The sequence below is a fragment of the Stegodyphus dumicola genome, chromosome 5 (assembly GCF_044657685.1).
Source record: "Stegodyphus dumicola isolate Sdum_Otavi_A_Nest chromosome 5, ASM4465768v1".
NCBI lineage: Eukaryota > Metazoa > Arthropoda > Arachnida > Araneae > Eresidae > Stegodyphus > Stegodyphus dumicola.
Genome location: NC_140772.1, coordinates 166,728,124 through 166,740,300, shown reverse-complemented (window position 1 = coordinate 166,740,300; position 12,177 = coordinate 166,728,124). Strand labels below are relative to the sequence as shown.

The window sequence follows — 12,177 nt, the reverse complement described above, 5'->3', positions numbered from 1 at the left end:
AAATCCGTTATAAGTTTAAAATATCGTTAATTCGATATCGCGACAAATTCAATCTTCCTTATCGAGCATTATTTCCTGGCCTACACTACATTTAATGCGAACAGGAAACTTAAATTATCGATAGGTGAGCAAATAATTTAACAATAATTTATAGTAGTAAAAATGTAATTACCTCATAGACTTGTCGAACATTGAAAGGGAAATCAGTCTAATTGTATTAGTATTCATCATTAATGTATACAAAAGGAGGCAAAGTAATTCTAAAGAATGTTTGACACTGAATTTAAATTATTTGTTGTGGATGCTGGGGACATTACGTTAACAACTTGATCAATACCTGTTTCTTTCAATAAGTAGAAGACACTAGGGGTATGATATACTTGTTAAGAGTTTAGTAGACAAATGATTCTTGAGTAAAATATTAACTTCTGAATGTATAAATTTGTTCTCTCCTTTCATTATACGCCTTTATAGCAAGTAAATGCATCATATACCTGCTTCACAAAATCGGCATCTGAATGTGCTCACTTTCAATACAGCATCTGAGTAAGAGGGAAGAAGTTCCGGATGCAAAATTATAATACATACTGAAAGTTACAATTATTATATATTATCAAAATAGCACTATAATATGATTTAACTGAAAGCTCATAGCTTGCATAATTATATAGCTGAAAAATTTATTATTTTTCAGACCACAGAACGCAGAACTTGTCAAGGGAAAAGTGCCTGAAGCCCTCAATATAGCTGATTTTCCAAAATAAACAAATCAGGTACGTTTCGTCGAACAGATCCATTCAGACTGAAAACGGCATTTCCTAGTTTTGGTTTATTGAGATTACAGCAAAGCACATTAGAGCTATCTGACTAAGGAGAGGGATGCCTTCGTGGAGGATTTTCTAAGGGAAACTGCTTCGTATACACGTTACACATGGGGAAAACTACGAAAACGCCCATGCAGTCAGCCCGTTCGCAGAATTCGAACCTCGGATGGAACTACCAGTGTTCTGCGACTTTACCGCTCGGCCGCTGGTGGGCCTCGGATTTCCTAGTATTAAATTTTATTAACATTTTCTCATCTCTTACTAAAGATGCTTCAGTAGCTTTGTCCCGTTTCCCAAAGTACCTGCGTGTTTGAAAACATAAAAGTGAACTTAAGATCAATGCTAAAAATTTTAAACAAGAAAAAGCTTGTAGCCTAAAAAAGGAAAAATCATCTATGAGATGTAAGAAAAAAACCTATACAAGGTAGTCTGGTTAGGCATTACAAACAAATTTTACAGTGTTAAATCTGCACGTATTTAAACCTCATTTCAAGGGGTAGGCCCTTTAGCGTGAAAAATAAAAACTTTATTCAAATGAAAAAGTCTTGTCAAAGAGGGGTCCTGTTAAGACCAAAAGGTATTCGTAAAGAAAAATGAAAAGGCGAACGCCCGATACGTTTTCTTTCTAAAATAAACTGACGTGGATAAAGGTTGCCAGGAAATGACGAAGGCTTGAGGAGTGCTACCAGAATTAAAAAATCTGTACCTGAGAATACCTGAGAAATTGAAAAATAACCATTATAAAATGTAGTGGTGGTACTAAAATTTTTCAATTTTATTTTAATGGTTATGCGTTAGTAAAAGGTTTGAGAACCGCTACTCTATATTCGTAAAGCGTGGCAGGTGCTGAGCAGAACTAAATTCACGTTATACTCAAAATAAAGGATTTACCAATGAAAACGAATTGAACATATACATAATGTAAGAAAACTTATGTACTATGAGTATGAAAAACTTTTCTAAAATTTATATATGTAAATAAATTAGTACACAAAAAGCAATAAATAAAATTACACATTGCGAATAAAATACTAAATCATGCGCAAAAATGAAAGTATAATATTATATGTTTGTAATGTAAATCAAAATCCCCTTATGTTGTTCCATTTGCACATACATTAATTTACTTACTCCGCAAATAACGTATGTACGCATGCTTTATAAATTTTATTTTTCAAGAAACACTCAGAAATTTTCAGCTGCCGTTTGGCGTTTGTATTTATTTTGCAAATCTACTCATGACCAGAGATTTTTATAGTTTGGAGAATTTATTGCGAGAGCTATTACTGATTTATTGCGAGGAAGACTATTTCAGAGCGCATTGTGTTCTTCTAATTTCAGGGAACAACTGTATTATTCAAAAATGTTTTCTGTGGAGTAAAGCATAATAGCAGTCTAGTGGGTCTATATAATTATTACTTGAACGATAACAATATTACGTATATTTTTCATAGTAAAGTGAAGATTTCTTTTATTCTTTTTACTTTCCCTTTCTCCCCCCCTTTTTTGTATGTGTGTGTGTAAGATTATTCGAAAAAACAAAAAAAATTCTTCCCTGTGCTGTTAATAATAGAATAACTCTCCATTGGTCAAAATTCCCAGTGACGTCATGCGCTTTTCACTTCTGATTATCCTTCTTTGATAAATGAGCATCTCGGATTGATAACACTAATTGCGCGAAAAACGACGAGGAAGAGATGATGTTCGGATCAACTGCAGGTACATTACCTGGCGGCAGCTTTTCCAAAGAGGTATGAGATATATCTATTCAGATCTGATTCACCATTCTGCATTTATCTGTTTCTTCCCTCCCTATAAACATTTTCTAGATTTTTTTTTTACAGATTTGATACTATGGAATAATTTAGATGCGACATTAAATTTTCACAGTTATCTACCAGTTCCATAGGAACAAGAAACTTAATGCCAATAATATATTCTCAGAAACCTGTATAAATTTAACGAACAACTTAATAAGACCCAGTTTTAAATTTAAAAAAAATTAGTTAATTAATTTTTCTCTTTCCCACTATATTCTCTCACTCGCCATATATTTCTCACAGGTACTGTGTTATCGCTTATAGGCAATTTGTTATGCAGTGGTTGTTGCTTACTTAGCTATTACATTTAACTAAGAACTGCGAGAGTATTTAGTAAAATTATATGCAACAATTCTTAGTTATATCGCAGCTATATCCGCTCTCTGACTCCAACGATTGTTTTCACAGTGCATATTTTGATGCAATGCTAGAATTTGTTATTTGACTTATAGTGCTGATAGGATTTTTGCGAGCAGAAATGAAATTGTTCCCTTCTCTTTGACGTGAACCTGAGACTCTCAAGTGCTAGCTGGATATATTAATCTCTGCATTACAAGAGCGCGTGGGAAATATATTCTCCGAAACCTTACAGTGGAGAGGAGATGATCCTCAAAAATAAATTGGAGATCAATTATTGTCCTCTCTCTTTTAATTTCAAATTACGGAAGATTTTTTTTGAAAGAGTGGAAAGAATATAAAAGTAGCCCCTAAGAAAACGTAAAATTTTTAATTTCTTTTACACACACTATCACCCATAATCTATTCTCAAAATGTTTCCATATACCAAATCATAAATTGTATTTCAAATTTAATGATTTGTTTTAATTCACTAAAAGCTGAGCGATTTATGAGCAAGAAATGCACTTCTCGGTAATCTAAATTTTTATTTTATTTTTTTTATAATACAACTATGTGGTGCTAATTACAATGAATTTAATTTCTACAGTGAGACTTTGGTTCACAAATACAATTCGTTATTGAAGGCCTTTCGTCAACCAAAATGTTTCTCAACTGAAACAATTTTTCCCATAGGAATTAATGTAAAATGGGTTAATTCCTTCCTGGATTACAAATAGTTGCTTATTTAAACTTTAGTACTTTGTGCACAAATTCGTAAGCGAAGAGAAATCAGTAAATATGAAACAAAAAGGATAAACACAATATTAAACAGATAAAATAGACGAAAATTTTATTTCACTACATTTATACGAAGGAGAGTGAACGGCTTAAATGGAAAATGCTAAGGAAGATATTATTCGGATGCAAAATTCTCTTCCATCAGCTAAATACCTTTAAAGGCTTCATTGTTTAATCTTTCCTTTGTCTCTAAGCACTACTCGACTCTGCTTGAGACTTAATGGGTCACTCTTTCAATCAAAATTTGCCCAGTGTGATTTGTCGTTGGTGACATTCGGTTTTTAGACTGAGATATGACACTTTCATTGAAAATGCTAAGTCGTGTCTTGCTATTGCTGTATAAGAAGGATATCCTTAAGTGAAAATTTTGCGTCTTAGCCCATTTTGAATAAGCTCTGCAAATCAGAGACTTAAGACAATTTTTTCACCTTCTTTTCCTGAAAACATTTGTTGCTATGTTTGAAGTTGTTTTAGCTAATTTTTTATGCTCTTGTAATAACTTCTTGTCACCAGAGTTAACTTCCTAGCCCGTAGTTTTACTTCGAGACACAATATCATAGGTAGCTGAATACCTTCTAAGAGTCAAAGTTTTCAAAATCTTTGACTGCAACCCAATCTGCTGTAATTTCCTCCAGGCTGAGTTCATGGTCCTATAAGTCAGTTGCTACTAGACTTTGTTAATGAGAGTTAAGGGGGGGAGGAAATAATGAAAAAAATAATGTTTCCAGAAATCTCCGAAATTTAATCACGTAGCTTTGGTAATCACGTGTTGCTGCCTTAAATGTTCGTTGTTCGAGACACCGTTTGTCATCAGGGCGTTTTTTGTTCAGTTAATTTTTTCGTAAACCAAACTGTTTGTGAAGTAACGCATTTGCTGTCCAAAGTTCCACTGTTTATTGAAATGATACTTTTTAAGAACATTTACAACTTTATTACAATATATAAAAGATGTTTGCAATTTCGGCAATTTCGTATGTAATCGCTAAAAATACAAAATCATGTGTTTTTAAAATTTTTACAGTGTTTTGTATTTTTTTTAACTGCCCCTTTAAAAAAAATGAATTTTCATATTTGCGATCTTTTCAGTTGCAGACTTGATACTATGTGGATTATTGCTTCATTGAATGCCATAGGAATGCCTTTTATGTCTTACAGCCTTTTCCAAGTTTACGATATTACAGTTATATATATATATATATATGCAGTTACAGTTATATATATATATGTGCATTAGAAAATACAAACGCCTTTAAATAAGTCTGCAGGATTCCTCACTCTTTTTGTTTAAGATAAGCGTCGAGGAACCTAGTAAACTATGTAACGACTTATCGTTGAGTTCAAAGAACTAACGAAGTAGACTCGAGACGGGTTAAAATACCTTTTATTTCACTCAAATAAGAATAACAGTCGGCCCCTTTCTCGAGCTTACAACAAAGCCTCTACTCGGGCTTTAGCACAGAATGAGAAATAAGAAACTAAACTATAACTAACTAAAGGAGACTTAGCCGAAGTTAAACACAAGTATTTAACGTAGTTGGCCTTTGAATTTAAACTAGCCGGCGAATATCAAAAGGCACGTAATAATCCGGCCGAGCGTAACAGCTTCAACAGTGATTTAGCCCGAAAACAAGCACGCGCTACTAAGGATTCCTAGCACTCTCTATCGAAATTAGTTGAGCCTTCCTTAAATACTTCTTCTAATTCATTTGCATTCAACGCGATTCTAAAAACTCATTCTGGTAAGGAGTTAGCTGTAAGTGGAAACAAGAATTGATAGGAAAGGGCTTTAAAATTAAAATAACTGTTATAAAATTAAAATATACCTTACAAGTCGACAAAAATCATTCAGTTTTCCGATTTACATGTTAACTTAAGTTCGGTTATTAATCCTCGACAGGTTTATAATAATATTCCCGTTCACAATCATTAAAACTTCGATTTTTTTGCTTGATATGATATATTTTTATAGGTACTTGCGTAACAACTTTATATTCCATTAATAATTAAAAATATATTTAACATAGGAGATTAGAAATCATTTAGTTAATTAAAATTATTCTAAAAACTTTCTTATAAATTGCCGATAAATTATAAGTTAAATGTATTTTAAATTACATTAGTTATGTTTAAAAATGAAATAAAGATTGAAATTCTTAACATGCTCATTTAATATTTTTAAATGGATTTGTTTGTTAACCAACTACAGATTGATCAAGTTGGAAAGATAAATTAAAATTCTTGAACGTTAACGAATGAGAACACTCTGAGAAAGTTTATGCACAAGAGCATGTGAGCTGTAAATTAAAATTCTTACGTTTTGCGCAATATAAAACTTGCCAAAGCACAAAGCACCCAACTAACTAATAAATAGTAACAAAATGGTCTAAAGGTTTTGGAAACTTTGCACTAAGAACACATCTCGCCATTGTCAGGACTTGAGGGAAATACTAACAGGCAGTAAATAAAGTTTGCAAAAGGTTTTAAAATTATAATAAAATACGTAAAAGTCAGATGTCCTTAACGTATTTGATTGTACTTAAAACGCATCATCATACTACATTCCTTGCCTAATCTGCTTGTTTAAAAGCATATATATATCAAAAAAGAATATGTTAATTTTATCTAGGTAAATCCAAATGTAAATGCAACTTGTCTGTTTTATCTGTATGTACTTAAGAATAGTGCTGTGTTAGTTTAAATACTATATATTTAACTACTGAATCTGTAAAAGTAACAGTCGCTAATGTGATCATGAAGTTTTTAATTACACAGCACTAAGAACTGCTACAGCTCGAAAATTAAGTTAGATAACTTATTTATAGTAATATCTCGTTGTGTCGCATTTACATCCTTAATAACTAAATTGTAGCAGTAATTAACTATTGCATAATAGCATTGCATTCTCTCATATTAATTGCAGCTGCACTCCTGTTGTATATATAGCAGTTTTCTGTTATAATACCCTCTTTGTAAAAAAGCCGAGGAACCAAGAAGGACTTTTGCGATTGTGACGAAATTTGGTACGCAAAAACATCTTGATCGAACATGCAATTGATCAGTTTCAAAGCAAATGAACAGGAATTGCGATCATAGCGCGCATTTCTAGTGCGCATTTCGCAAAGCATAAAATCAGCTACAGAGGCGGAAAATTAACCTTTTTTTGTTGGTGCCATTGTAATTCCGTAAAGAAGCAACTAAAGATACCATTACGACGATATCGAAGACCTTACAGACAACTAAACGACTTCGAACTGGTCGCATTGTAGGGTTGCATGAAGTTGGGTGGTCATACCGAGCAATAGGCCACCAGCTGCAGCGTACACACACACTGCGGTGGAAAGATGTTGGTAGCAATGGTTGTTGCAAGGAAATTGCCTACGAAATGAAGGCTCTAGAAGGCGCAAGGAGCACAAATGCGAGGCAAGGTAGGATAATTGTTCGCGTTCGTAATAACGCGATGTCGATTTTTCAACGCACTACAGTCACGTCTATACCTAATGTGGTACCATCCACCACCTCACGGTGCTTATCTGAGGCGGGGTTAAGCTCACAGAGGCCTTTAAGATCTTTGCCTTTGGCCACACGACATCAGTGGAGTCGTCTGGAATGGTTTCGCAGCCGATCATCATGGCTGCCGTCAGACTAGCATCGTATAGTGTTCAGAGATGAACCCGTTTCACTCTTGAAGCATATGGCCACCGTGTTCGTGTCTGGGGAGGACGGGACCAGCGGTCGCAATCAGCATTTGTTTTTGCAAAGACATACAGCCGTAACCCCTGGTGTAAGGGTGTGGGCCGCTATTTCTTATGGCAGCAGGTCATCTTTAGTTATACTCCGTACATCTTTAACAGCTCAACGATATGTTGATACCACCTGTGGCCGATTGCATTACCCTTCATGGAACGTCATCCTGGGGCCATTTTCCAACAAGATAACGCCAGGCCACATACCGCTCGCATATCTCTGGACTGTCTCCGTGCGGTTGATACTCCTCCTTGCCCAACAAGGTCACTAGACCTTTCACCAATCGAGCATGGTAGGCCGCCAGATTCGGGCACCAGAAAATATCGTATATCTGGAGCGACATCTGATGAATGCCTAGCAGAATGCATCGCAGGGTGACATTAGGAACCTCTACCACTCCTTGCCTCGACGAATTCAAGAATGAATTGCCGCCAGGGGAGGTTTGATCAACTATTAATTTAAACACTCAATGGGTGATTGTGACCCGTGAACTATGACCTTAATTTTTTAATCATTTTATTATCTGTGTATGAGCTATACACGTACTCAATTTCATCAAAAAAAATCACTTCTTTCATGTTGCTTCGAGTTTTTTGCAAAAGAGTGTACATAATAAAATATTTAAAAACAGTGTATCTTTAGAATTTCCGATAGGCGCTAGAGATAAAAAATATTTTTTCCGTGCAGTGCGTTGCTATTTCTTGCTTTGAAATCGGAGTTAGTTAATAAAAATTTGTTAAAATTTTACTAAATATGAAATCGAAAATAAAATTAATTCAAAATTCGGACTTCCGAGTGCTCATGTTTGGGTGAAAGATTGCGTTATTCATAATTTGATCTAGGTGCCGTCGTTTTTTCACAAGGCGAAAAACATACATACATTCACACAGATTCTTCATTATTTGATCTCAATAAATATAATACAGGGCGATTACATTTTGTTGCAACAATTTAAAAAGTGATTTGCCGTTTATAGCGAAACGCCACAAAATGTCGTTCTGAGACTATTAGCCCTTCCTGGGATACCGCCCTTTTGGACTAATAAATTACATAAAATCGTCACTTTTAAAAGCAAGCTCTCGAAATTAGTAGGTGAAGACTGAGAATCACCATAAGTCTCTCTTGCTACACGCAGAAGTAAGATGATTGTCTCTAGGAAACATGCTCACACGTTTGGTTAACTGCGTGAAGAAACAACAGCATTTTTGATGAGCCCTCTATGAAGATGATTGTAAATGATGAAGCTGAGGTATGCAAACTGCATGTTTGCCTGGCATCTTCATGAAAATAAACGAAATTAATCCGTCATTTCAAAGAAAAAATGCCACAGTTTTTTATGCGAATGGTTACGAGGCTTCTTTTAAAAGGAAACGTATGTATGTATTTTGCTCAGAGTGCATGGAAAAGGAATTTATGATTTATTTCCCTCTTACAAAAATCTTTTTTAATAAAAATAATATCAAAATTTGAGAAAAATAAAACAAATATTCACAAGTATCTCCAAGCTTTGAAGGACTCCAGGCTTTGAAAGACATCTCCAAGCTTTGAAGGTAGAAAAACTTTGAAAGAAAAAATTATTGTTTTTCAACACTTAAAAGAAGATGCCTGGCGATTTTAAATGCTGAATTTTTGACTAAATATGCACAGCATGAAAGAAAAAAATGATATACATCCATTCAAAATTCAGAAGAATGTGAAGTCATGTATTTTACATCTCACAATGAACTAAAAATTATGCTTCAAAACAAATGCTTATCGGTGTTTTAGCTGCATTTACAAGACGAATGCAAAATCTTGTCTGACAAAACAAAATTAGCATTACTGCCTTTCTCGAATACATATCTCCTTAAAGTCTTATTCTCTGCCTTTGAAAGTATTAAAGCAAAATACAAAAGTGTCTTACTAGACATTTATCTGCAATTATCATCGAAAGAATTTAAAATCAGGAAACTATCACAAATATTGCAACAACACATGTCTCATTAAGCGTTTACATGTTATTTATGTTATGTCTTAATTCTGGCCTACTGTTGCACTACAGCGCACTCAGCAAATTAATTTAAAATTGTTTTCTTAAAGAAATATTAAAAATTCTGACTAGCAAATATTGAACGTATATATATTTTAACTGAATTGGAAATAGGGGTTAAATTGTAAGATCTATCTTTATTGAATGTATTTTTTATTGTTGCTGGTCACCAATAACTTGTTGTAACGCAACGGTTTCATTTACTGAACTCTGAAATAACATTTTTGTGCATCAAATCTATGGGTTAGTTCAGAATAAACCGAAATATTATTGTAAATTTTGAAGTTTTAAAAATAATTTCATCGCATTGATACTGTGCTATCGTTGTTCTTTATTTTAAATTCCTTTACTATCTATCCCCTTTTTAATCCCCTAACGCTACTCGTAGACACATTTAACTTGTAAGGCATAGAGTAAGGCTAGGGTCTCTGCCGTAGAAATTGATCCTGGAAAGGACTCCGTGAGTGAAACGGTTTGGGAACCGCTGGCCTGAAGGATTGCCAATTTAGTAAAGGAATATATTTAGCATCAAGGATACAGAAAATAAGTTACAATTTATCCTTTAATGTTGTCGGATTTTCAGGTAATTTACTAATAAGTATTAATTCTGTCTTTAGCTGCTGAAGAAGATGCGAAGAGAATGTCTGTGATGCTAGCATTTCCTCACATCAGCTAGCATAATGGTTTACATTATAGAGAATTGAAAATTGAAAGAGGAAGAACTTTATTCTTGATTAAATTCAGAGTGATGATTTGGAATCTCTCATGCTCTGAATAATGTCATGCAGATTTCAGTATTAAAAATTATGCTTAAAATATTGACCATCTTAAATGGCAAGTAGTTTAGTAATAATCAGTCCCGATTAATCAAGAATCTTCGTTTACGTTCTGGAAACGCACAGATACTTGTATTCTCTATATCCCTCTAAAGAACTATCATCAGCTTTATTCTTCTTCTTATAGTCGTTTATTGATTGGGAGCTGTACTTGTTCGATCTTTAATGAAGTTTCTGGTGCTCCCAACACTTTTACCTGTACCTGTGTTCGCTATAGACTGGGAAAGAACACAGTTTTCGAATAACTGCTCACCTTTGTGTTCTTAATTAAAACTGGAATGGCATATTGCTCAAAAATCATCTTGCCTTTGACCATTTCGACCTTGTTATCATATATCAGAAGGAAACAAATTACAATTTTCACTTTGCATAGGAATAATTCTCAAATTCTCTTCCAAGAATTTTACAGCCATCTGAAGATATTCATTTTAACATTAGTACAATGTTGGCGATAGGAAACTGTAATTTACTATTCAGTAATTATTTAATTATCCGTAGCGTAGCATATCTCCTTTAATCAGAACGAGAATTAAATCTTTTCAAGATAAAAATATACTTTATCCAGATAGTTATTATGAATGTTATTTAATTCATCTGGATAAAGCGGAGATAAACAAATCATTCGAAGGCTAGATAGTGTTGGAAATGAATAACTCGTAAATGACCTTTATCAGACTAAAGTCAAACTCTTTTCATATTCAACCCATCTCGCTGTAATTGGCCATCCCATTAGGAGAAAGTTTCCGCTTGCTTTCCTCTTGGTCATTATAGTTGTTATTAATGAGCCAATCAAAGCGAGATAATAATAACTATGCTTTATCTAACTATGCTACAAAACACGTCTTTTTTCAGAAAGAAAGTTTTCTTGCAGATAATCAGACGGTCTCCTATGTAATAAAAATGCATTTTCCGAATATGCGTAGAGCTATTAAAAATATTCTTTAATCATAATTTTTTTTGTAACTCGTTTCTAGAAAAAGAAAGAAAGAAAAAGAGAAGGAAGTCTTTAAAGATATACAATACTTATAAATACTTTCCATCCTGCATGAAGTAATGTTGGAGCAGAATGTTGGTTGTTCATTTCAATGAAATGTTTGGATTAGATTCTCAATTCAAGTACTTCAAGAGGCAATCGAGCGCAGGTTTCATTTCATCAGAATTGCTCGGTGCGTACATTCATCGTGAGTAAATACAAAGAGCATATATGGGATTACTTATTGAAGAAAATCGAAATTAAGAAGATCAAAAGAAACCCCTGAATAATTTTTTGTATAAGACATATCAAACACATTTAGAAAATTCGAATTTTATAAAAAATCATTAACAAGAATGAACAGATTTTGATAAATATGAAAGTACGTATATCTAATTCATGAGATGAAGATTTTTAAATAAAAAGAATTCTAAGCTCATTCTTAAAGATTGTAGAGACATTAGGTTAATCTGGAAGCAGGCAAGATGAAAAAGAACACCGCCTTTGCCGGGAATCGAATCACGAACCTCTGGAATACGCGCCCAGCGTGGAGATCACCACACTACGAAGGCATGCTAGGAAGACGGGAGATATACCTTATGTACTCCCCCTTTTAAAGGTCGACTGGAGTTTTTAGGAAACAAAGTCGCCAAATCCTGGGTGTGGAGGTTCCTCATCTACCCTTTCAGTTTGGATGCCATTGTAGAGACATTAGGTTTTTTTGGAAGCAAGGGAGATTGAAAAATGAGCAACGCCTTCCCTGGGAATCGAACCGCGGACCTCTGAAATATGCGCCCAGCGTGCAGACCACCAC

The 12,177-nt window shown here is 34.1% G+C and overlaps 1 protein-coding gene across 2 annotated transcripts in view; it reads left to right on the top strand.

Annotated features, from left to right (window-relative positions):
• Nucleotides 1-2,514: 2,514 nt before the first annotated feature.
• The window catches only part of LOC118183488 (tyrosine 3-monooxygenase-like), a 125,300-nt gene continuing 115,637 nt past the window's right edge, over nt 2,515-12,177 (top strand). For both annotated transcript variants that reach the window (XM_085817346.1, XM_085817347.1), the window contains exon 1: nt 2,515-2,575. In XM_085817346.1, coding sequence (XP_085673472.1) covers nt 2,522-2,575 — 54 coding nt within the window. In that variant the 5' untranslated portion in view covers nt 2,515-2,521. The remainder of the gene's footprint in view (nt 2,576-12,177) is intronic.